Source organism: Hyla sarda, chromosome 5, assembly GCF_029499605.1.
Source record: "Hyla sarda isolate aHylSar1 chromosome 5, aHylSar1.hap1, whole genome shotgun sequence".
Lineage (NCBI taxonomy): Eukaryota > Metazoa > Chordata > Amphibia > Anura > Hylidae > Hyla > Hyla sarda.
This window is the reverse complement of record NC_079193.1, coordinates 347431822-347458279: the sequence shown is the minus strand read 5'-3', so window position 1 is coordinate 347458279 and position 26458 is coordinate 347431822. Positions and strand designations below refer to the sequence as shown.

The window sequence follows — 26458 nt, the reverse complement described above, 5'->3', positions numbered from 1 at the left end:
AAAGGTGACATGCCCCCCAAAAACCATTTGACGCTCCTTCCCTTCTGAGCCCTCTACTGCGCCCGCTGAACAATTAACATAGACATATGAGGTATGTGCTTACTCGAGAGAAATTGGGTTTCAATACAAGTAAAAATTTTCTCCTTTTTACCCCTTGCAAAAATTAAAAAATTCGGTCTACAAGAACATGCGAGTGTAAAAAATGAAGATTTTGAATTTTCTCCTTCACTTTGCTGCTATTCCTGTGAAACACCTAAAGGGTTAATACACCTACTGATTGTCATTTTGAATACTTTGGGGGTGTAGTTTTTATAATGGGGTCTTTTATGGGGCATTTCTAATATGAAGGCCCTTCAAATCCACTTCAAACGTGAACTGGTCCATGAAAAATAGCGAGTTTGAAAATTTTGTGAAAAATTTCAAAATTGCTGCTGAACTTTGAAGCCCTCTGGCGTCTTCAAAAAGTAAAAACTCATACATTTTATGATGCAAACATAAAGTAGACATATTGTATATGTGAACCAAAAAAAAAAAATATTTTGAATATCCATTTTCCTTACAAGCAGAGAGCTTCAAAGTTGAAAAATGCAAAATTTTCATTTTTTTCATCAAATTTGGTGATTTTTCACCAAGAAAGGATGCAAGTTACCATAAAATTTTACCACTAAGTTAAAGTAGAATATGTCACGAAAAAACAATCTCAGAATCAGAATGATAACTAAAAGCATTCCAGAGTTATTAAAGTTTAAAGTGACAGTGGTCAGAATTGCAAAAAACGCTCCGGTCCTTAAGGTGAAAAAGGGCTCGGTCCTTAAGGGGGTTAAAGGGGTTATCCAGGAATTTTTTTTTCTTTTATATATACATATATATATATATATATATATATATATATATATATATATCAACTGGCTCCAGAAAGTTAAACAGATTTGTAAATTACTTCTATCAAAAAATATTAATCCTTTCAGTACTTATGAGCTTCTGAAGTTAAGTTGTTCTTTTCTGTCTAAGTGCTCTCTGATGACACGTGTCTCGGGAACCACCCAGTTTAGAAGCAAATCCCCATAGCAAACTTCTTCTAAACTGGGCAGTTCCCGAGACAGGTGTCATCAGAGAGCACTTAGACAGAAAAGAACAACTCAACTTCAGAAGCTCATAAGTACTGAAAGGATTAAGATTTTTTAATAGAAGTGATTAACAAATGTGTTTAACTTTCTGGAGCCAGCCAATATATATATTAAAAAAAAAGGTTTTTCCAGGATAACCCCTTTAAGATTCTTCAAATAGGGAACGTAAAACATTTTGTCATAACTTGAAAACTTTGCAGTAGAAAAATGACATAAATAAACATATCCTGTCTAGTTTAACAGTGGTTTTGTTTAGCTTTATTTTATAGTTATATAGTGGACCTATGTACAACTTATGTTCAAAGGGGAACATGAAATTAAGATATGTGTAACACCAGTGTATTTAATACATACTATGAACATATACCATAACTTGGTTGTCAGTGTGTTTATAAATATAAGTATGGAGTGTAATACTTTCTTCCCACCGTGTTGGTGCCTTTTATTTCACCTCCACTTTCTTCTTGTCCTTCATTTAATATTCCACGTTCAGTTCAGCATTCAAGCCCACCGAAACATCTTCACGATGATAACCTATTTTGACCTTGGTAGAATGGTAACTTTTAGCAATGCCCGGCTTGTCTCACCTGTGGATTTACAGTAGAGATAAGTTGCTAATAGTTTCCACTAATTCCCAGGGCAAAAAAACACTACATCTGCTGTTTACAAATGATGATGGTGTGAGGACCATTGCTGATAAAACTTCAAGACATGGTTCATACACTGAGGCGCTGCCGTGGGAGCAGAAGATACAAGGACGCTTTGAGTATATATTATTCAAGGCTGGACTCACACAGTCTAACAATGATAACAAAAAAAAAAAAAAAAAAAAATATATATATATATATATATATATATATATATATATACCGCCGTAAAATAAAATCAGGCTTTAAAATAAATAACAAAATAAATAGTGCCGTAAAAAAGTGTTAGCTTTTTTTTTTTTTTCTTTCAAATCTAAGAAATAATATAGCTGCTGTCAGTGTGCACAACGTTTCAGTTTCCTTTTGAATTTCCTCACACACATAAAACTTTTTTGGTTGTGCCATAAATTTTATGGTAAAATTAGGGATTTCATTACAAAGTAAAATTGGTTACACAATAAACAAGCCCTTACATGGGTCTGTGAATGTAAATATAAAAGAGTTCTGGGGTACTCCGGTGAACTAAACCCATAGCCCATCCTTTCCCTCTCACCAACCTTTTTATTTATCTAAATATCATTAATTAGCTATATAGAGCAGTTTCCCTCTTTCAGCTGTCACTTGCATGCAGGGAGTGAGAGAAATATGTATTCTGAGATCCTGCTTGTCTTTGTGCAAACCCCTCAGTAAGACTAGCCCCCACCCTCCTGGAAGACAAACACCACATGATTTATGTCTGGCTTCACAACCACACCTCCCCTCCCTCACCCCTCACCCTGTGTGAGGATCTTGCAGGCAGAGAAGCCCAGTCTCCTCAGCACATAACACTGCTCTTTTCCTGCTGTAGATCTTATCACTGACTGCTGCCACTCAGAGCATAGCATTATTTATTGCTGGGGGAAGGATAGTTTGAAAGAAAAGATGTGTACAGTGTGTGCTGTTGACAACAACACAGAATGCACACAGATAGTAAGAACAATTGGCTGGTAGCCATTACACAGAGCCACACTGACTGCTGTTTTTTTGTAATCTGGGCTGCAAGCAAGAAAAAAAATAATATTCAGGAGACAACATGGGCCACAGAAGCTGACACAATCACAAGGATAACTACAGGGGACACAGAACAGGTTTTGTGGTGGCTTTGGGGTATTTTTATTTTTCTTAACTTCCTCAGGGTACCCCTTTAAGGGGTTACTTTATTTTTTTTAAAGCAGCACAAAAATATAAAAGCAAGTAAACATGGATATCATTTTAATCATATTGACCCACAAAATAAAAATACATCTGTAATTTTTCCTATTAAGTGTACAGTGTGAAAATGATGCTGCATGCTGGGAGTTACAGTTTTACAACACTGGTTGGGAAACACTGTTGTAGACACTTTCTTTTTTTCTTCTCCATCTAGCCTGACCACCTCTTACAGACTTGTTGTTCCCATTCATAACTCTTATATCTACAGTATTTCTGCACCTCTTAGACTAGTGTTAACATGTTCCCCTATATACCCCTCATGGAGTAGTTCCAGTCTGTGCCCAGCTGCTATGATGTCTCCCATACACTACACACACACACACACACACACACACACACAGAAAAATGATCTTGCTTCCCCTTATCTCTATAGCACACCCCCAGAAGCAACAGGGATGAGATATAAGACTTACAAGAGCTTTCGGAAGCCATGATATGGCTCTGTCACACTCTGCAGTTGCCTCATACTTTCCCCTTTTCTATCTATAGACTTTTATGGGCAGTATGTAATCTGATCCCTCAGTGGGCCGTCAGTTTGTCTCATCTTTCAAGGTTTTCAGAGTTTATGAGAGCGGGAGGTAGGGTAAAGAAAAAAAACTCATTAATGGAGAAGGATCCATTTTTCTCTAATAAGATATCTTACAGTTTCTTATAGTTGTTTGTGCTATTCATGTATACTGTACAATGTTTCTTGAAAAGGTTAAAGATTATTTCAAGACAATTAATTAGATCTATTTATGACATCGCTCCTTATATGGTATTGCATACTTTATTGCATTATTTTTACCAGAGTGTAATAGAAATATGTATAAAAAAAATTGTTTATTTAAATTAGATTTATAGTTTTCTGCTCAGTGGTTACTGTTGACTAACCTTTGTTCTCTATTCCATCTGTCGCTGTTAACGACACATTCTAAATCCGGTATGTGTAGGCATATTTACTGAGATAATTGTTCAAAAAGCTAACGTTGAAAACGTACTTGGAATAGATGCACGCAGTTCAAAGCACTTGTGTGATGTATAGATGAATTGAGCATTTTATAAACTATTATACTGTTTCACTTCAGGATAGTTATATAGGTGTGAATCTCCAACTGTTGTAAAACTTCAACTCCCTGCATGCTCTGAATATCTAAATCATCATGGAAATGTGTCCCTACCCCAAAGGGGTGTTATTAAATGTCCCGAACCAGTTCCCCCATCTCTTAACAAGAACTGACGACCTAGACGATAAGAAGGAAATAATAGTCTATTCATGTAACTATGCTGTATCCACCTCCAAAGCAGCCAGAGCTGGTGGTGGGAAAAAACAAAAAAGTCCTACTTGTAACAGTGTAAGAATAAAAATTCTATCACTGACTGCAGAGATAAGGTAGATTAGCATAGAACACATCAGAAATTATCACAGAAAAATTGAATAACAGTTTTATTTAAAACATGATTGTTGATGATTATTTGGAATGCATAATAATAAAGGTCCTCCAGCACATCAAGTACTCAGGCCGGCAGATGCGACAATGAAGATGGGGTGTAGATCTAAGCTAATAAGGCCAAAATGTTCCAAACCACCGTACAATTTCAAATAATTCCTGCTATCAATCATACACATACAATCATACACATCAATATATGCCCCTAGTGCGTTTTTTCCAATACTAGTTACTATGTCAGACTGGCAGGCGCACGAAAATTCACATATGAGAATATTCGCATATGCGAATTTTCGCACATATTGATCCCTCCCTTCTTTGAAATCACACGATATTGCGCATGCGCATGCAAATTTTAAGGTGAATGCGCATGCAAATTTTATGGCACATAGTAAAAAAAGGCTGCAAATATTGCGAACATGCGAATTTTGCGAATATATGATGAATATTCATCCATATATTCGCAAAATATTGCAAATTTGAATATTTTATGCAAATTTTATGGCACATAGTAAAAAAAGGCTGCAAATATTGCGAACATGTGAATTTTGCGAATATATGATGAATATTCATCCATATATTCGCAAAATATAGCAAATTTGAATATGGCCTATGCCGCTCAACACTATATGCCCCATCTGTCCCACTACATTTATCTCTTATTTGATTGCTCACAATATTGAGAGTCATCAGGGGACCGAAACAACAGGATTAACAGGCATCAATATTATGATATGGCTGCACAATATCGCCAGTAATCAGACCCGGAGCGAACACGCTCCGGGGACTGATTCTAAAGGGGTGCTGCGTGCAAGATCACGGGGGTCCCCAGTGGCTGGACTCCTGCGATCAGGCATCTTATCCCCTATGCTTTGGATAGGGGATAAGATGTCTTAGCGCCGGAGTACCCCTTTAACTAGATTGATAGCTAGGACTAAACATGGACCACCAAACATGGACCACTGAATCCTGTGGATTCTGTGATGGTGAAATATTGGTACACTGATGTTGAAGGGATCCTAGGATACGGAGTCTTCTTTTACTTCTGGCAGCCAGTTTTCAGGGTCTGGGAGAACTGGCTGTATCCCATCTCTCCTGGATAACCCTTTATGAGATAGAATGGAAGGTTGCTCTGTAAAGGGAAATATAGCAGCAAATTGGAGCCATTGAGACAGAGATTGTTGTAATTAGAGAGAACAAAGGAATTCCAAGACAGTCAGCCAATGGCGGGCCTGGACAATTTTAGGTGCAAGGTGTATGGACATCTTAAAGGAAAAGAGATAAAAATCTAAAGCAAAATATATAAACAAAGGATACTAATACGTATGCATATATATGTAATGCTGACATGAGATATTAAATCACTATTTTGTTGGAGTGCTGCGCCTGTATCTGGTTCTTATCTTGGATGGACTCTGATCAAGTCCGTTGGGACGCTGGCACCAATTTTTTGGTTGGACTGGATAAGTAGTGCTGCTTTATTTTGGGATTATATATATATATATATATATATATATATATATATATATAATTTTTTTTTTTTCTTTATGAGAAATTTAGACAAATATGACCTGTAAATATATAAATACCAAGAGCTAAGTAGGCATGGGCATAGCTATAAGGTGGCACTCTGGCCCATTTGCCACATAAGAAGAGACCAGAATTATAAATAGCAGATGCCAGCAGAAGGGCCCTGCTATATCTTCTCCACTGGGGCCCTAGGTATGTATGAGTTACATTCTATACTTACACATTCATTCTCCATGATACATTTATTGAAGTACAGACCTAGAATCCTTCCTTATGGGATTGTTGTTATTTTTTAGGAAATCTTGACACTTTTACAACCGTTTTCTGGCACGTCTTGGTGCTTCATACATTTTAATGAATGTGTAGACAATTTTCAGCGACCTCACATCCCCTGGATGAGAAATTTGTGTCTGCACAAAACATATGTTCTATTTAAAAGGGTCACCATGTCCAAAAAATTATACAAATTGGATTCTTTTCAAATGAATAAAATGCTTTGTGAAATTAATGTGAGCAGTGTCCAACTTCCAAATTAGGTATTCATTGATTACAGATGCCAACATATTTCTCAGTTCACTACCCAAATAATCAATTTGAAGATTTTTTTCTAAGATAAAACAAATTGGTATTAGGGATCCAGTCTTGCTACTGGTAAATCTTGTGCATTAGTCAACAACACAAATACTAAGTCTGTCCATTGTGAAGCCTTTACCATGTCCTTAAAGGGATTATCTGGCAGGATGTTTTTTTTTATTTTTTTAAACTATGTAAATTATGTAGTATATATATATATATATATATATATATATATATATATATATATATATATATATACACCACAATAAGAGCATAGTTAAAAAAACAAAAACAGAAAAAAACACTCCTGCCTATAACCCCCCTTTTTTTTTTCAAAATTGTTTTCATTGAATGAAAGTTAACCCCTTAAGGACGCAGCCCTTTTACACCTTAAGGACTGAGCCCTTTTTCGTAATTCTGACCACCGTCACTTTACAAATTAATAAAGCGAAAACGCTTTTACAGAATATTCTGATTCTGAGATTGTTTTTTCGTGACATATTCTACTTTATTTTGGTGGTAAATTTTCGACATAACTTGCATCCTTTTTTGATGAGAAAAATTCATGAAAATTTCATGAAAATTTAGAAAATGTAGCATTTTTCTAATTTTGAAGCTCTCTACTTGTAAGGGAAATGGATATTCACAATAAATTAAATTTTTATTCACAAATACAATATGTCCACTTTATGTTGGCATCATAAAATGGACATATTTTTGCTTTTTGAAAAAATTTGAGGACTTCAAAGTAGAGCAACAATTTTCAAAAAAATCATGAAAATTGCTAAATCTGAAGGGACAGATGTTACAGAACTACAACTCCCAGCATGCCTGGACAGTCGAGGCATGCTGAGAGTTGTAGCTTGGCAACATCTGGAGGCCTACCATTTGGGCACCACTGTAACATTGGTCTCAAAACTGTGACCCTCAAGATGTTGCAAAACTACAACTCCCAGCATGCCCAGACAGCCTTTGGCTGTAATGGCATGCTGGGAGTTGCAGTTTGGCCTTCCTAGTGGTTGCCACAGTAAAGATCATTTTACTTTCACTTTCAATTACAACCCCCCCCCCCCCCCCCCCACCGCTTCCCTACCTGATACAGTATCCAGCAGTCTCCAGTGAAGATCCGGGGTCCCCAGGCATCTTCTCCTGCAGGTACGGCCTCCATCTTCTTCCCACGATCCCCTCGACATCCAGGGGTGAGCAGAACAGGGGTTTCCATGGCAACCCCCTGTCCTGCGCTGCCATTGGTCAGAACTCAGTTCTGACTAATAGCAGGGGATAGGAGGAGATCGCAGTACTGCAACCTCACTCCTATCCCTTAGGCTGATCGGGGCTGTCACTGACAACTCCGATCATCCCTATTTTCCGGGTGATCGGGTCACCAGAGACCCGATCAGCCCGGAATTGGAGAAAATCGCATGTCTGAATTGACATGCGATTTTCTCCGATCGCCAACATGGGGGGGGTCTCAGGACCCCCCTGGGCGATGTGCCGGGGTTCCTGCTGAATGATTTCAGCAGGCATCCCGATCCGGTCCCCAACCGGCTAGCGTCGGGGACCGGAATTCCCACGGGCATATCCATACGCCCTGCGTCCTTAACAGGTTAACCAAATACACAAAACAGGTCGATATAGGTGCATATATAAGGACTGAAAGATGAGGTTGTTACATGACATTACGTAAATAAACTAGACAAATATAGAAGATATAAGAGTAAAGCATTATTTTCTATAGTATTCCTGGCCAGGTACGTATGAGAGAAGGGGTCGGAATATTGAGGCAGATGGAGGCATAGGTGGGGCCGGATAACCCCTTTAATAGTTTTATTAACTCTACAGATATTAATATTTTATTTATGAGGGAAACTCTCAGTAAAACAAAGGTTTACTATGTCTTCCATTAAAGGGGTACTCTGGTGCTTAAACATCTTATCCCCTATCCGGGATCTTGCACACGGCACCCCGTTTGTAATCAGTCCCCGGAGCTTGTTCGCTCCGGGTCTGATTACCGACGACCACAAGGCCGGCGGCGTGTGACGTCATGCCTCCGCCCCCGTGTGATGTCACGCTCCGCCCCTCATTGCAAGCCTACGGAAGGGGGCATGACAGCTATCACGCCCCCTCCCGTAGGCTTGCATGGAGGGGCGGAGCGTGACTGATTACAAACGGGGTGCCACGTGCAAGATCCCGGGGGTCCCCAGCGGCCGGACTCCCGCGATCAGGCATCTTATCCCCTATCCTTTGGATAGGGGATAAGATGTCTAAGCACCGGAGAACCCCTTTAAAGTATACCTGTCATGAAACATGGAGTCATAAAGTAATTTCAAAAGTTTTGATCAGTTGGAATTTATGTGTTCAGACCCTGACTCTTCAAAATGTCGATATTGTCTTTGACAGTGCCCATTGCGCTTTGTATCCAAAATAAATTTTTCCTAAACATATTGGCCCTGATTTTTTATTGTAAACCTGAAATGATTTGTTGGGTTGTGCGCTAGATTCTGGCGCATTGCACCAGAAATTGTCTGCGACAGAATTTGAGCCAGAATTTGCGCCAGAATTGAAAAAAACTGACAAACTCCATTTTACTCATAAAACCCCAAAAAGGGGCGTGGTTGTTGGGAAAAAGGGGGAGTGGTCACGACATTTTCACAAAAAACCAACATATTTACTAAGATTTCCACAGAAAATGTGGTGGATTTAAAGGAGTACTCTGGCGCTTAGGCATCTTATCCCCTATCCAATGGATGGGGGATAAGATGCCTGATTGCGGGGGTCCCGCCGCTGGGGAACTTGCACGCAGCACCCCAGTTAAAATCAGTCCCTAGAGCATGTTCGCCGGTAATCAGACCCGGAGCGAACATGCTCTGGGGACTGATTTTAACTGGGCTGCTGCATGCAAGATCATGGGGGTCCCTAGCGGCAGGACCCCCGCGATCAGGCATCTTATCCTCTATCCTTTGGACAGGGGATAAGATGTCTAAGTGCCGGAGTACCCCTTTAAGCTGAGGAAAACCCTACAGATCAGAGCATGTGTAAAAAAAAAAAGCAAAATGTAGGAAAAAGTTCAAAAAGTAGGGAAACCTTAGTAAATACTGTGGAAAAAATTGTAGAGGAATTAAAACCCACAAAGAAAAAACCTACACTCCACTCTTAGTAAATCGGGGCCATTACGTGCAGTGTTTTGGTGCAACACGGCGCACATTTTCTGCAGATTTTTTAGCTTAGAAAAAAGCTATAGGAGGAAAAAAAGCAAGATTGGGGAGACTGCAATTTTATGGAAAGTGACTATGGTAAAAAAAAGCCTTGAAAACTGGAGATAGTGATGGAGCCCAAGGCTTAAAGGGGAATTCCGGACATAGACATCTTATCCCCTATCCAAAGGATAGGGGATAAGATGTCTGATCGCAGGGGTTCCACCGCTTCGACCACAGCAATCTCTGTGCAGCCCCCGGAATTCTGTGCCCGAGATGCTCCTGAGACGTGACATCATGCACACGCCCCTCGAGACCTCACACCACACACCCTCTATTCATGTCCCATAGACAGTGATAGTTAGTTCTACAAATTTACTGCTATTTTCCAAAATCATTGTAAAAATTGTGGCATTTTGAAAATTTCTGGTAAATTTGCTGCATTATTTACTGTGAACAAAGCCTCAAAGGGGTGATCCAACATTCAATAACTTATCCTTATCCTTGTGGATCACGGATAAGCCCTTTATTGTAAAGTCTCATATATACGAACCATTCAGTTGCCAAGGTCACAAATGAAACAAAAATGTTATAGTAAATGATAGATGAAGTCGGAATTTAAAGCAAAAGTTGTGATTTCTTTGGTAAACACCAGGGGAAATAATAAAATTAGAGTAAAATTCTACTTTTCAGATTTAAAGGGGTACTCCTGTGGAAAACTTTATTTATTTATTTTTTAAATCAACTGGTTCCAGAAAGTTAAACAGATTTGTAAATACTTCTATTAAAAAATCTTAATCCTTCCTGTACTTATTAGCTGCTGAATACTACAGAAGAAATTATTTTCTTTTTGGAACATAGTGCTCTCTGCTGACATCATGAGCACAGTGCTCTCTGCTGACATCTCTGTCCATTTTAAGAACTGTCCAGAGTAGGAGAAAATCCCCATAGCAAACATATGCTGCTCTGGACAGTTCCTAAAATGGACAGAGATGTCAGCAGAGAGCACTGTGCTCGTGATGTCAGCAGAGAAGGTACTGGAAGGATTAAGATTTTTAAATAGAAGTAATTTACAAATCTATTTAACTTTCTGACACCAGTTGATTAAAAAAAAAAAAGTTTTCCACCGGAGTACCCCTTTAAGTTTACCAATACTTTCTAGATGTATTTTGTTTTTTTGTTTGTTTTTTTAATACAGAGTGCAGACCTTTCCCAATTAAATTATCATCTGTTTCCCTTATGGGTTATACCACAGATATTTCTTTACATGGCTTATACTTAGCCGAGCAACTTTAATGTGGTCATTTTTTATATTTACACACAAAGGCTTAAATTTAGAGTACATTATTACGTTTCTTTTTTGTTTTTCTTCGTTTTGAGTTTGCCCTACAGATTTTGTGTTTCTGTTGTTGTTTTTTTTCCTGATTTTGCACTTAATCTGACAAAGCAGGTAAAAAAATAAAAAAAAGTTGTCAGTCCTTTCTTTATCACACATCAAATGATATTTACTATGCAAGGTAGATAGGGAAAATGGACCATCGATTTTAGGCTCCGCTGGCTCAGACATCAGAATCACGAAATTCAGATACCACCCACCTCTCTCTTGCACTGCCAGGAAGTGAATGCAAAGGATGATATTTACTAAGATTTTCCTTTAAGGTTTTGGTGCATATTGTCTCATAATGGAGCAAATTGGCCAATGTTGGTGCAAAATTATTCAAATCTGGGCACAGAGAAAAACAACCACATACACTACCCATGAGGCAGGCATTAGTTAATCTGATCAAATATAAATAGAAAACCGTAATCTAGTGAGATTTTAAAAACCTGACAATCTTGGCCAGAGTCGTATATTGAAAACCAACCAAATATACTAAGCAGCAAGAATGCTAATAGTAAATCTAACAGAATGGGAACCCAATACCCTAATACATTGGTATTTTTGTAAACGAGATGATAATAGTAAATCTGAGTCATTGTCTATCAAACTACAGCACTAAGTTAGGCTGGGTTCACATATGTCCGGCATCCGGCATAGGGGAATTCAGCCTAAATCTCGACGCAACTGATGCCACAACTGATGACAACTTGTCATCAGTTGTATGGCATGCGGTGTCCATTGTTTCTGGGCAACGGACAGGGGAACGCAGCAAGCTGCGTTCCCCTGTCCGGTGCCCTCTGGCATGTCCAACCATCCGGCGTCAAAATTGAGACGCTGGATGATTGTGAACTGTCCAATTCAAATGAATGGGATCAGTTCTAGCAACAGTTTCCCTACGGTGCACGCCGGAGGGAAACTTTGCCGGACAACTGATATATTTGAACCCAGCCTTACTGGTTAGTCTAAAAACTGACTACTCTGCAAACATCTTAACTTTTTAAATGATACCATCATCTTCAATCCTTGGTCCATTGGTGATCATATACAGTTCAGCAAATGTATGTGCCAGAAGAGATGCACATGAGTTTAGTATGGTATGGTAGTGTAAAGTTGTTTAAAAGGGTACTCCGCTGCTAGACATCTTATCCCTTATCCAAAGGATAGGGGATAAGATGTCTGATCATGGGGCCCCACATGATCTCCAACTGCACCCAGCATTCTCAACAGCAATGGTTGTGACATCACGGCCATGCCACTTGTGACATCACGTCACGGCCCCTCGATTTATGTCTATGTGAGGGGGCTTGTTGGCCAACATGCCCCCTCCCATAGACATGAATAGAGGGGATATGGCGTGACATAACGAGGGGCATCACTGTGATGTCACAATCACAGCCCCGGCTTCGAGCGTTCTGAACAACATGTTCAGAGTGCTTGAGCACCGGAGTACCACTTTAAAGGTGAGTATTTTTTTAATTTTTTTTTAGCTATAGTGCAAAACACTGAACCCTATAATATATATATATATATATATATATATATATATATATATATATATATATATATATTTATATTAACTTTTATACAAAAATTCTTATGTTTGATGTAAAGAGTATTGTCTGGTAATCACCTGAAATAATCTATAATTAACAGTTTAAACACCCACATTGTTTAGTATAAATAAGAAATTGTAAAATTTTTTCGTAAGTAGAGCATAAATTAATATATTAACTTATTATGTTTTTTTGTTCTTTTTCTTAACAGCTTATCAATTGCGAATTTGCCAGTCACCTCCTCCCGTTCTGAATTCGGAAATTTTGGCGGAAGATGATGAGTTTGAAATAGGTAAAAAAAAAAATTTTTATGATTTTGTTTTTTAAACATTACATAGAGTTCTACCTTCCGCCATACATACAAGTAAAAAAAAAAAAAAGTTTAATTGAGGCACATTTGTAAAAGAAAAGGAAATGTATTCTTATATAGCACCTTAACACAAACAGAAGATTTACCCTATAGACAGCTGTTTTGGGGTTCTTGCCTCTTATCAGTACAGAGCAGGGTGCTGGCTAGCAGAGAGACCTTTGTCTTGGTCAAAAGGTGAATGGAGTGTTATAGATCATACAAGCCCAACTTGGAAAAACAGAGCAATAGGTGACATCAGACAGTAAAGGCCCTTTCACACATGACAATTATTGGGATAATTGGTATTTTAAGGAATACTTGTTCCTGATTATCGTCCCATGTAAACTGGGCTCATTTGTTAACTGATTGCTTCTTTTACATGACCATTTCAAGGTGTTTTGCAGCAAAAAGTTACTTATCCCCTATCCGAAGGATAGAGTACAACACTCGGAGTGCATGCTGTCCCCAGCACATGCTTCCCCCAAAGATTCTGGGCCTGTTCAAGGGTCCCAGCAATTAAACCTTCCATGTTCAGACACTTATCCTCTATGCTGTGAATAGGGGATAAAATACTTGTTGCTGCACAACTCCTTTAAGTTAGCTGCATATGACCCTGTGTAAACCGGTGATGTGAGGGCAACAGTGAGGAATCTAAGAGGCCCCAGTAATCATTCAAGTAGCCCGCCTGCCCTATCCTAGCAATGTGGAAACGCAAGATTGGCGCTTATTTTGCTGCACCTGTGAGGCCCATCTAAAAGAGCCCTAAGTTTCCTTCCATCTGGAGCAGAGCTTCTACCTAGATTTCCTTCCATCTGGAGGAATACTTCTATCTATGCATTTGTCTTTCCATTGGCGCTTGCATGGCCTACAAGACTCCACACACCCCCAAACAAAGGTCTCTCTGCCAGACAGCACCCTGCTCCGTACTGATAAGAGGCAAGAACCCCAAAACAGCTGTCTATAGGGTAAATCTTCCGTCTGTTACACATGCCTCTTCAACATCCTACAAAATTCTTATCTCACCAATAATTAATTATAGTGATAATGGTGTATCTAGATGTGGTTTGACAAGTTCAAGATCAAAAGTTTGCAGTCCAAAATTTTTTAAAGTTTATTTTTAAGATCTTATAATTCGTGCACAGACTGTGAATTAGTTAATCTCAAGATCTAATTTAGGAGCTTAAATGTAATTTGCATTTTTGATGTAATTACTGACATTATCCCTCATCAGATCTTCCAATCCAGGTTCGTGTAATTACATCTTGTACAGGTACAGGGGAGATCACCATTTCCTCTTCAATGTTATTACATTGAGAATAGTTTGGTATTATATTAAATTTTTATGTTTTTTTCCCCCCATAAACGTTTTTTTTTCCCTCTTCTTATAGGGGACATCATTCGGTATCAGTGCGTACCCGGTTTTACCTTAGTCGGCCATGAGACTCTAACCTGTAAGCTCGGTGAACGGCTTCAGATGGATGGATCGCCTCCTTCATGCCAAGGTTCCTATGTCATTTCTCTACCTACTATAATTAATAGACTATAACCTTCCCCACATATGCGAGTCAGTGGTAAATTGCACATCATGTTGTGACTCAGAAAATGAATGCACCACAATTAGGATCCTATTTCATAAATGAGTTGGTAAAATATTATTTGCAAAACACTGCACACAGGATAATAAAACAGATGTCTTTTTAGATAAGCATATGGTTCTCCTGTAACTTGTTAACAAATGCCACCTTGAAATCCCAATAATTATTTTGACACGTCCAAGGAAAACTTGACAGAGAAGAGCAACATTTGTGTTTAATTAAATCATAACAAATCGCAGGGCACGCGCTATATGGGATATGTTTAAAAGAGAACCACACCATGAAATTAAAATACATTGAACAAAACAAACAAACAAACAAAAATGATAATAATAGTACAATCACGTGATACCTTTATTCTGTAGGGGCTTACAGGATATAGAGAAGATATAGGAGAGGCTTTTGTCTGGCCAAATGCCAGTAAAGACTAAGCCGACCAAACCTATACCCAAAGTGACCTAAATAGAGAGAGACAAATAAAACGAAATTGGCGTTCAAAGTAACGGATATAAGAATTTCACAGGTAAATGTAAATAATGATACATTTGTAAAAAGTATCTGTTATCAACTTGCTGTTATCAACTTGCAAGAAAAACGTGATTTGGTGTCCTGCAGTGGCAAGTGCCCAGGAGTCCTTAGGTCAACAGATTTCTGGCCTCTTCTCTTTGCTGAGTGACATCACCACTGTCCAATCTTGGGATGATTAGAGCTGTCAATTACAGCTGAGAGGAGGGTCTGGGAGATCTCTAAATACAGAGAACATTGGGCACCTAATTAGAAGATCCGGCCTCCTGGACACTTGCACCAGTGAGCCAGGCCAAGAGCAGCCACAATGTGTGCAAATATACTGTGCATGCGCGCAGTGATTAGCACATTGCGGCATTCCTGCTCGTAGTGGCGGATTACCGCTATGAGCAGGCACAGATGGAGGCAAAATGTAGGGGTCCATTGTTAGCGGATCTGCAGCGTAAAATACGCTGTGAATCCGTCCGTGTGAGAGTAAACTGCGCATGAGCACAGCGACTCGCACATCGTAGCGTCGGGTTGCCGCTATGAGCAGGCGCATATGGAGGCACAATGTAGGGGTCCATCGTCGGCGGATCCGCAGGGTAAAATGCGCTGCGGATCCATCAGTGTGAACGTACCCTAAATTTACTTCAGTAGATTTCTAGGTTGCTGCATGGGCAGTCACAGATGCCCCTGATTTATTTTCGCCACCGCTCAATAAATGCAGCACAGATGACACAGATGACTTTTACATAAGACCATTACATGAATTGTTAGGCTTTGTATATCCCCACTCTATTTCTGCCGTCACAACCAATTTTGAATAGTTCCAATATACCAAAAAATTCGAATGTAGCAAACTGCCAATAGCCTTATTTAATCCTACAGATAAATTGACATCCATGTATCCCCTACCAAATGTTGGAAAAATTAGAAGACAGATGAAAGGGAGTGTGGCTGAGACACATATGGGGAGGAGACACATATGGGGAGATGTATCAAAATTTGTGTAGAGGAAGAGTGGTGCAGTTGTCCTTGGCAACCAATCAGATTGCGTCTTTCATTCTTCACGTGTCTCTTCAAAAATGAAAGAAGCTATCTGATTGGTTGCTATGGGCAACTGCACCACTCTTCCTCTACACAGGTTTTGATACATCTCCCCCATGTCTGTATAGTAGCTGTAGCCAAAAAACAATAGCTGCATTGGAACTGCTGCAGCTAAAAAAAAAAAAAAAAAAAAAAAAAAAGCCATGGTGGACAAAATTCTGCAGCATTTCTTTCTCATATGACTATAACCTTTAGCCAGTTTCAGTCAGTGTATTACAGATGCAAGTCCTGGACAAAACCAGGACTTAATGACTTGGAGTAAAAGTGTCATAGAAATATATCATGCTCAAATATGGACACAAAAATCAAGGAAATCTACTGCAACTGCACCACTCTTCTTCTACACAGGATTTGATAAATCTCCCCCTATATTTTATATCTAAAGTTGTGGATTGTGCTGAGGATCTGCAGCATATATGCAGCAAATCTGCAACACCGGTGGATGTATTGTTGATTTCAACTTGACACAACAATTGCCACACCGTGTGGATTTAAAATCTGCACTGCAGGTACATTTCTGCCTCAGATATTTTTCTGCAATGTGGATGATATATATATATATATATATATATATATATATATATATATAAAATTTATTTTATTTTTTTTACTTTTATCTAATCCGGTTGGCTGTTTCTATATTTGCTGTGGCTTTACCATACAGAAGTCATGTGCTAAAAATTTACAGCAAATATGCCACTTTTGACATTATCTTTAGTCTTTTTAAAGGAGTGCAGAGATGTCTTATCCCGGGGTCCCGCCACTGGGGACCCCTGCGATCTCGACTGCGGCACCCCAGACATCCGGTTCATCTGGCAAACTTTGTTCCGTGTCGGATGACTGGCAATGCAGGGCGGGGGCACGTGATGTCACGGTCACGCCCCACTCGTGAAATCACAGCCATGCCCCCTCAATGCAAGTCTATGGGGCAGTGGTGTCATGGCCCCTCCCATAGACTTTCATTAGGGGGCATGGCGTGACATCACGAGCATGGCGTGACCGTCACGTCACGAGCCTCCAGCACCGCACCCAAAGCTCTAAATGAATGCCGGGTGCAGCAGGGAAATCGCCGGGGTCCCCAGCGGCGGGACTCCCGCACTCAGACATCTTATCCCCTATCCTTTGGATAGGGGATAACATGTCTAGGGGCGGAGTACCTCTTTATTAACTAGGATGTTCTTCGCTGCTGAGTTTAAGGGTCTATTCACATGGTAGAATTTCCGCTTGCAGAATTCCGTTTGCGGAATTCAAATTAAAGCCCATAGGCTTCTATGGGAATTGTTACTCCCATTCACACTTCTGAATTTCTGAAATTTCGGAAATTGCGGAAATTCAGAAGTTTGAATGGGAGGGCGGAATCCCTTAGAAGTCTATGGGCTTTAATTTGAGGAGGAATTCAGCAAGCAGAAATTCTGCCATGTGAATGATGACACTACAATGTTGTGATTTTACAGAAAAAAATGAAAACTTTTTAATTTGTTTTCATTTCTATTATATTATTTTAATATAACTTTTCTAAGATTGAACAGCTGACACTATAGTTTCAGATTCGCTCGTTGTTTGGTACATAAACCTTATAGTTATGTATTATTTTTGCAAGAAGCCTCCTGCCAGGACCATTAATATTCTGCTGTCAATTAGCAGCAGATTAATATGTGATGTTGGCAACAAAAAATAATTACATTACATTGTTTATCTGATAATTGTCAGGGAGTTTTTTTTTTTTTTTTTTTCTTTTTTACAAAAAAAAAATCTATATGCACAATTTGAAATTAAGCTTTTAATAATAATACAGAGGTTATAGTAACAGCATCCTATTGTGAAATCTGATTTTGTCCCCCCCCCCCCCCCCCCCCGAGATAGATCCATTGCTATTACTCTTAGATCAATACGTCCTTCTCTTTATTGAAATCACGATGCAGTTCCCTGAGAAGGAGTCCTGCACAGTTTGGGGAAGATTCATCAAAACCTGTCCAGAGAAAAAGTTGCTGTGTTGCTCGAAGCAACCAATCAGATTACTTCTTTCATTTTTTAAAAGGACTCTGAGAAAATAATGAAGCGATCTGATTGGTTGCTATGGGCAACTCAGCAACTTTCCCTCTGGACAGGTTTTTATAAATAGCAGCAAAAGGAATGGGATCAACCAGGATGCGGCCCCCATATCCCAAGTCACCAGAGCAGCCACCAGATCTGTCTCTATGGTATTGATGGCCTTGGAACCTAGTTAGGGAGCTGAACAATCTATTTCTGCATTTATACATTTATTTTTATTTATTTATAAATACTCTAAGGGCTCATTCACATATATACCACGGCAATACACGATAAATCTAAATGGTACCTAAAAGTACGCTGTGGTATACCCCTAGATCATTGTGTAAAAGTTGCAAAAAGTATGTTAATTTGGGCCTGGTTCTGTCCCCTGTACAGTTATGTACAATTTTGTGGGAAAATAAGTTATACATGCACTATCTTTCTATACCAGATAAAAATTGTATGATGTAGTATATGTTTTTTTTTATTTATTTTTTTCAATAGAAGTACATTAGTGAATTTTTTTTGTAGAATGATGTGATATGGTGTGGTATACATTTTTTTTTTTTTTTTTTTTTACAGTTTACATTTTAACAAACAAAAACAGAAACATTGAAATACAAATGCACAACACAAGTAATACCACAAAAATGTATGCAGCATTGAGCCAAATTGGTCTTGTTTTGGTACATCTGTTGGTAGTATACCACAATTGGATGTGTGTGCTACAGATGTGAATCTACCCTAAGATATTAGATATTTCACTGAAAACATTATATTAAACCAAAGGACCTTTAAAAAAATTAAATGTAAGGAAGTGTAAGGCTGGGTTCACATATGTCCGGCATCCAGTATAGTTTACCTCCAGTGTGCACTGGAGGGAATCTGATGGTAGGACCCCATCAGCAGAGCCCAAAAACTGCACAAACCTGCTAGTAATTTATATCAGCAAAATGTATAAGCCCATTGCCCACCAAATCTGAGAATAGTTTCGTATGGTTCATGGGACTGTATCCTTTGAAATGCGATTGACCTAGTGAGTTGACTTGGTGCCTGGCATTTACCTAAAACACCTTTAAATACATTTCTTTTATCCTTTTCAGGATGTAGAATATCCCTATATTCCATAATTTAGAACCTCATGACATAATTTAGAAACATGACTGTTTCCGTAGCTTGGAGGACACATGCCAACTATAATGTATTGCTCATTCTCATATTACTTTGTGACCACTTCAGGCAAGCAGCTAAAAAGTTTGAAAACCTGACAAAGTTGTTTTAGTTCACTGACCTGTGACACTGTAATTTATATTCGACTTAAACTAAGGTGAAATATTTCATGCCATTCATCATTCTCCAAAATGTGCAAAGAGAATTGTAATTGCCTATATTAGTGCAAGCGTGCTTACATTTTTTATTTAGATATCTTTTAGATCCGTATTAGTCACAGCCTCATGTGCCTCTTGTTTTCTTCCTGAAGACGGTGATGAGTCACCAAAACATGTAGAGGGGGGCATTTTTTTGTTTTTATTTTGCATCACAAGTATACTTATTGGAATAAGGCTTTGACTGTTGGTGACCACGATGGAAGAGCCTGAAGGCCCCACCAATAATGGGTGGAAAAGTCTGTAACCTCCATCAAGGATACTTGCAGCTAATTTTGCTGTCAATAAGAGCACGGACAGTGCCTTATGGTGCAAGAGCCTGTAGGCCCCTCCAAATATTTTTGGTGCACTGACAGTCATAAATGGTGGAAGAGCTTGTAGGCCACACCAGTGATTTCCTATACACCTTACGTTTCACAATCATGATCTACATACAGGTTACAGTGAGGCTAATTTTAACAGTTTTCAATCATCAGGTTTATTTTACTCCTATCACATTAAAAGTTTAGGGGAGTTAGTAATAGATGGGACCTTAGTGCTCTGGGCCAGTTTGCCTTGGGGCAATTGGGAATATATTGTTATTGTGGTCCCAGGCTCACTTGGGTTTGGTTGTGTTAGGAAAGTGGGTGTCAACACACTATCAATCAGATGTTGATGGTCAATCCAGAGGATAGACCATCAATTTTAAAGTCTCCGAAAACCCTGTCGAATAAAGTGGCATAATATTGGTTACTGTAGGCCCTTCATTTTAGATATCCTATTGCCTTCTTTCCTAAAGTTTTAAAAAGTTATACAAAAATTCATAGAAAATTATACATAAAAATCTTTCCAAAAGAGTAAAGGTCTGAACCCTTTTAATTTGAGAGATGGATCTTTGACAAACATTGCTCAAATGTCGCTTTGATTTTCAACATTCTGAAAGTGTATAAACACAGAAACATCAATGTACTCCCAACAATAGAAGCACATACTCTATACGAGATTGCCTAGCAACTGGATTTACTTTGTCTCTAAAAAGAAACAATGGAAATGTTTGGGATTAATTTTAGAAAAGAAAAAAAAAATATGACTCAAGCTGGTTTAGCTCCATTTACACAAGACATCTGCTGATAGGATAAATCACATTTCACCAAACAAGATGCAGTAGATAAAAAGCTTTTAGCCTTGTTACATATACAATGCCTAAGAAAAAGTAATGGCTCTCACCTTTTGGATCTTCTCCTGTATTGTAGTGTAACAGCCTTGATTTGGCATTCCAAGGGGCGGTGGGGGGTATCGGCGCTGGCGAAGATCGGACACGTCCGGTGAGTGAAAGATTTTTTATTCAAATGCAACACGTTTCACTGCACTTAGGCGCCTAAGTGCGATGAAACGCATTGCATTTGAATAAAAAATCTTTCACTCACCGGACGTGTCCGATCTTGGCCAGCGCCGATACCCCCCACCGCCCCTTGGAAGTCCTCACCTGTTGAATACTGCCCAGGTTGGGGAGGCTGCAGACCAGATGTACTTTCTCATCCATGCAGACCATTGTTGTGTGTGAGTTCACACAACTGCCTCTGGTAAGGGTTTCTTACCACTTTAAATTGGACCCTGGAATGGCAGTTTTACGCTATGGAGCGCTCTTCCTTCTTGTTTTTGATTTGGCATTAATTTAGTTACCTTTTTTTTTTTTTTACAGCGATAAATAAATAAAAAAGATTTTAATGGCAATCGCTACAATGACCATGACTTTTGCTGTTATTAATCATAAAATAATTCAATGTATGACAATTCACTATGGCAAACCCAACTAATAACTGGACCAAAAAATCTGTATTAGAAAGAAAATGTTCACACATTACAAAAAATAGCTGTTTTCATGGTGTATGAACATGCTCTAAGTTACATAGGTTCCTAAAAGCTTTGCGTCTTTGGAAACTTCATGTATCATGGTGCAGTATTTTATCTGTGAATATAAAAGTCCCACGTGTTGGAGCCCCTTTCCTGTTTTATATGGTATAGTAAGTATATCCTGTTTTATCTGGTATAATAAGTATAGCCTGTGTTACCTGGTATAGAAAGTATATCCTGTTTTATATGGTATAGTAAGTATATCCTGTTTTATCTGGTATAGTAAGTATAGCCTGTGTTATATGGTATAGTAAGTATATCCTGTTTTATATGGTATAGTAAATACATAATGTGCAGAAGACAGTATTTTTCTCGTTATTGATTCTTCTCCAACCCTATCATCAAGTATTTAAAAACCGAAGCAGGCAGATAGCTCACCAACATCCCGATATGGTATCTGTACTGGGATGAATATTGGATGTTTGCAATGTCCCCGATTTCTAATCCGATACCTGCCAATGGGCCACTGCCAGCAGCTATCATGGAGGCCCGTCACACTCTCTGTCTCTGTGAGGATTAACAAGTGTCCGGTTGTCCAGGCCGCTCCCTCTCTAATCCACTTGCTAACCGCAGGAGACTTGTCCCAGATCCCCCGGCTAGGAAGCACTGCCGATTTAGGTCGGAGCTTTTGGCTGCGGCCTGTATCAGGAGCACCCTTCTCTTAATGAAAACTAAAAAAAAACTTTTTTCCATTTAAAAAATAAAAAGATAAAGAAACATGATTGTGTGTACACTCACCATGAAAGAGTAGGGTTACAGTCATCTTAAGGGCACGTTCCCACGTGCCATATTTTGCTGCGTATTTTGCTGCGTATTTGCTGCTGCATATTTTCTTTCCCATTGAAGTCAATGGGTAGCAAAATACGCAGCTGATAAATAGGAAGCAAATATGCAGCAAAATACGGCACGTGGGAACGTGCCCTAAAGGAGTATTCTCATTTCAGTTATAATATGGATAGGGGATAACTTGAGAATCGGTGGACTGCGGCCCACTCGGCTTACTCAACAACCTTATGTTACAGTGTACTGGGAATTGGCTCGGACTCTCACTGATTCACACATTATTCCTTATTTTATGGATCTCTGTATGCTCTCTGTAGACAAAATTTTTTTGTGTGGTGCAGCAAATTGAGGCACACTATTAGTGTCATAAGCAATTTGTGTTCGCAATAATAAATCAGGGCCCTTATATGTAATGCAGAGCACACGAGAAAGCCATGAAGAAAAGACAATTTCTGGTGAAAAAGTTGCAGGAGGTTATGCATAATCCTATAAATTTAAGTCGACTGAAGGTGAAAATCCTTCTGGGATTTATTATTATTCATTTCTAATAGAATTGTATAAAACAGCTGCAGGCTGAGATAAACCATCCCTTTTATGAAAACTGAATATCCACTGTCTTCCGCAGTGCTCTGCCCGGCCAATGAGATGCGTCTGGACTCGACAGGTATCATACTAAGTCCTGGATATCCTGACAGCTACCCAAACCTTCAGATGTGTGCGTGGAGCATTAGTGTGGAAAAGGGATACAATATAACCTTAATCTTCGAATTCTTTCATACTGAAAAGGAGTTTGACTTGCTAGAAGCCTTTGACGGTAATGAAACATTATGTCATTGACTATAATTTGATGCTTTTGTTCTTTTGATGACATTTTGAACAATGCACTTGTCTTTTTTTTTCTCTGAATGTTTCACATGTGCTAATCTCCAAATTTCATTTGGTTCAGGACCGAACAGCCACTATCCGCTGCTGATTTCCTTAAGTGGGGATTATTCGTCTAGTTTTAATATAACCAGCAGTGGTCATGAAGTTTTTTTACGGTGGTCAGCAGATCATGGGACCAACAAGAGAGGATTCAGAATCCGATATATAGGTAGGATATTTTTAGCATTTCTATAATGGATTTTATAGTTTTTTACTGTTTGCTTTTATTTGTAATGATAATGCCATATGATGATGCTAATTTATTGTGCCTACACTGGAATTCATAGACTCTTGAATGAAAGAACTTCATTGATATCTCATGATCCATTAAAAATTTTGGATCTCCTATTCAGTGTATTCATTGTAGGGGGTACAGGGGGGAGCAGGCAGCTTAATTTCTTTCATTTGAAGTTGCCTTTTTCTACTATTGGGTATTTATGTTATGTGTTAAAGGGGAACTCCGGTGGAAATAAGTGGAAAACAAAGGTTTTCAAATCAACTGGTGCCAGAAAGTTAAAGAGGTTTGTAAATTACTTCTATTTCAAAATCTGAAGCCTTCCAGTACTTATCAGCTGCTGTATACTATAGAGAAAATTGTGAAGTTCTTTCCAGTCTGACCACAGTGCTCTCTGCTGACACCTCTGTCCGTGTCAAGAACTGTCCAAATTAGAAACATATCCCCATAAAAAACCGCTCCTCCTCTGGACAGTTCCTGACATGGACAGAGGTATCAGCAGAGAGCACTGTGGTCAGACTAGAAAGAACTTCACAAATTTCTCTGTAGAATATCTGTAGTATACAGAAGCTGATAAATACTGGAATTATTATTATTATTATTATTATTATTATTAAATATAAATGATTTACAAGTCTTTTTAACTTTCTAGTGCCAGTTGATTTGAAAAGAAAAAATTCCACTGGAGTTCCCCTTTAAGTAACTTTTCTTGTAAAACAGGACCTGTGGTCATTAAATTGGTATTCCGGCCTAAGACATCTTATCCCCTATCCAATGAATAGGTAATAAGATATCTGAACACAGGGGTCCCGCAGCTGGGACCCCCGCGATCTTGGTGCAGACCCCAGCATTCTGTGCCGGGTGCTGCTCCCGAGATGTGATGTCATACCACGCCCCCTCCATTCATGTCTATGGGAGGACTATGTCTATCCCATAGACATGAATGGAGTGGGCGTGGTGTGACATCACGAGGGTTCGTGGCTATGACGTTGAGTCTCGGTCTTGGATAGAGGAGAACATGTCTAAGGCCGGATCACCCCCTAAAAATAAATAAGAAACTAAGTACTACCTGTAGATATCTCAGGGGGGCTGATCACATACCTGTTTATAGTATGTTGGTCACCCTCCTCATTCCAGACTTATAACATCCTATACCCCCTCTGAGGATCTAAGTACTGTGTCTGAGGAGGGCGAGCCGTAATTATACTGTATATTGTGTTCTGTGCGGTGACTACAGCAAAGGGGGTGGGAATATTTAATGAATGAGGCATGTTGTTGAGATCAGACAGCAAGCTCCTAATTAAATGTGCCCGCCCCCCGCTGCAGACCCAATATGGAACACAGCACACAGTATAATAACATCCCCGCCCCTCTGACACTGAGATTGTCATAAGGGGTACAAGATGTTAAATATCCAGAATGGGGGAAGTCGATCAACATATAACTACAAACAGGTATGTGATCACCCCCCCCCCCCCCTCGGCTATCTCGGTAGGACTGAGTAATCTTTTGTGAGTGACCACACGTCTTCTTTAACCCCTTCCCGCAGAATGACTTGTATAAACGTCATGTTATGCTGGTAGTTCGAGCATCATGACATTTATACAAGTCATTCAGTTAACCCGGGGATGCGCGGTATCGCACCGGTTAACTGGCAGAAGTCCCACTGTTACCAGCGGGGGAAAACTACTGAAAACTCCTGTGGACAAATCACAGTGCCTGAGCTGACTGGGGGGGTTAAAGTTCATTTCTCCCACTCTGCCCGCCCCTAGAAGTCGGGCAGAGCGGGGGAAGAGGATCCTGAGACCTGCGGGGTGACTGCGGTACATACCTGATGGGGGGACCTTCACGGCAGTGGGGAGACCGGCGGCAGGCACACGCAGAGGCGGCAGCGCGGCAGGCAAGGGGAGGCAGCAGTGAAGAGGCAGCAGTGAAGATCGCTGTAAAGTGATCGTCATTGCTGCTTCTAGGAGTTTCAAAACTACAACTTTCAGCATACCCAGACAGTCCAGGCATGCTGGGAGTTGTAGTTCTGTGACATCTGTCCCCTCATATGTTGCCAAACTAAAACTGCCAGCATGCCTGGGCAGTCTGGGCATGCTTGGAGTTGAAATTTTGCAACATCTGGGGCTACAGTTTGGACACCACTACTTAGCGTTCTCCAAACTGTTCTCCTCCAGTTGTTGCAAAACTACAACTCCCAGCATGCCCTTGGGCTGTTTGGGCATGCTGGGACTTGTAGTTTTGCAACAACTGGAGGCACACTAGTTGGGAAAAATTTTTCCTAACTCAGTGTTTCCCAACCCATGTGCCTCAAGCTGTTGCAAAACTATAACTCAAAGCATGCACTGACAGACCATGCATGCTGGGATTTGTAGTTTTGCCACAGCTGGAGGCGCATGGGTTGGGAAACACTGAGTTAAAGGGGTACTCCACCCCTAGACATCTTATCCCCTATCCAAAGGATAGGGGATAAGATGTCAGATCGCCACGGTCCCACTGCTGGGGACCCCGGGGATCGCCGCTGTGGCACTGTGCTATCATTGCTGCACAGAGCGAGTTTGCTCTGTCCATAATGACGGGCGAAACAGGGGACAGAGCAGCGTGAAGTCAAGGCTCCGCCCCTCGTGACGTCCCCTTAATGCAAGTCTATGGCAGGGGGCGTGACGACCGCCACGCCCCCTCCCATAGACTTGTATTGAGGGGGGCGGGCTGTGACATCACGAGGGGTGGAGCCGTGACATAACGATGCTCCAGCCCCTGTATTGTCCATCATTACGTGCAGAGCGAACTCGCTCTGTGCAGTAATGATAGCGCAGTGCCACAGCGGCGATCCCGGGGGTCCCCAGCAGTGGGACCCCGGCGATCTGACATCTTATCCCTATCCTTTGGATAGAGGATAAGATGTCTAGGGGCAGAGTACCCCTTTAAGTAACATACTCTCTGTGTTTTGCAAC

The 26458-nt window shown here is 39.9% G+C and overlaps 1 protein-coding gene across 6 annotated transcripts in view; it reads left to right on the top strand.

Annotated features, from left to right (window-relative positions):
• Nucleotides 1-26458, top strand: part of CSMD3 (CUB and Sushi multiple domains 3) — a 1342864-nt gene that overhangs the window by 1113850 nt on the left and 202556 nt on the right. For all 6 annotated transcript variants that reach the window (XM_056522623.1, XM_056522621.1, XM_056522626.1 and 3 more), the window contains 4 exons: nucleotides 12901-12981; nucleotides 14427-14540; nucleotides 22968-23156; nucleotides 23289-23435. In XM_056522623.1, the coding sequence (XP_056378598.1) occupies nucleotides 12901-12981; nucleotides 14427-14540; nucleotides 22968-23156; nucleotides 23289-23435 (531 nt within the window). The remainder of the gene's footprint in view (nucleotides 1-12900; nucleotides 12982-14426; nucleotides 14541-22967; nucleotides 23157-23288; nucleotides 23436-26458) is intronic.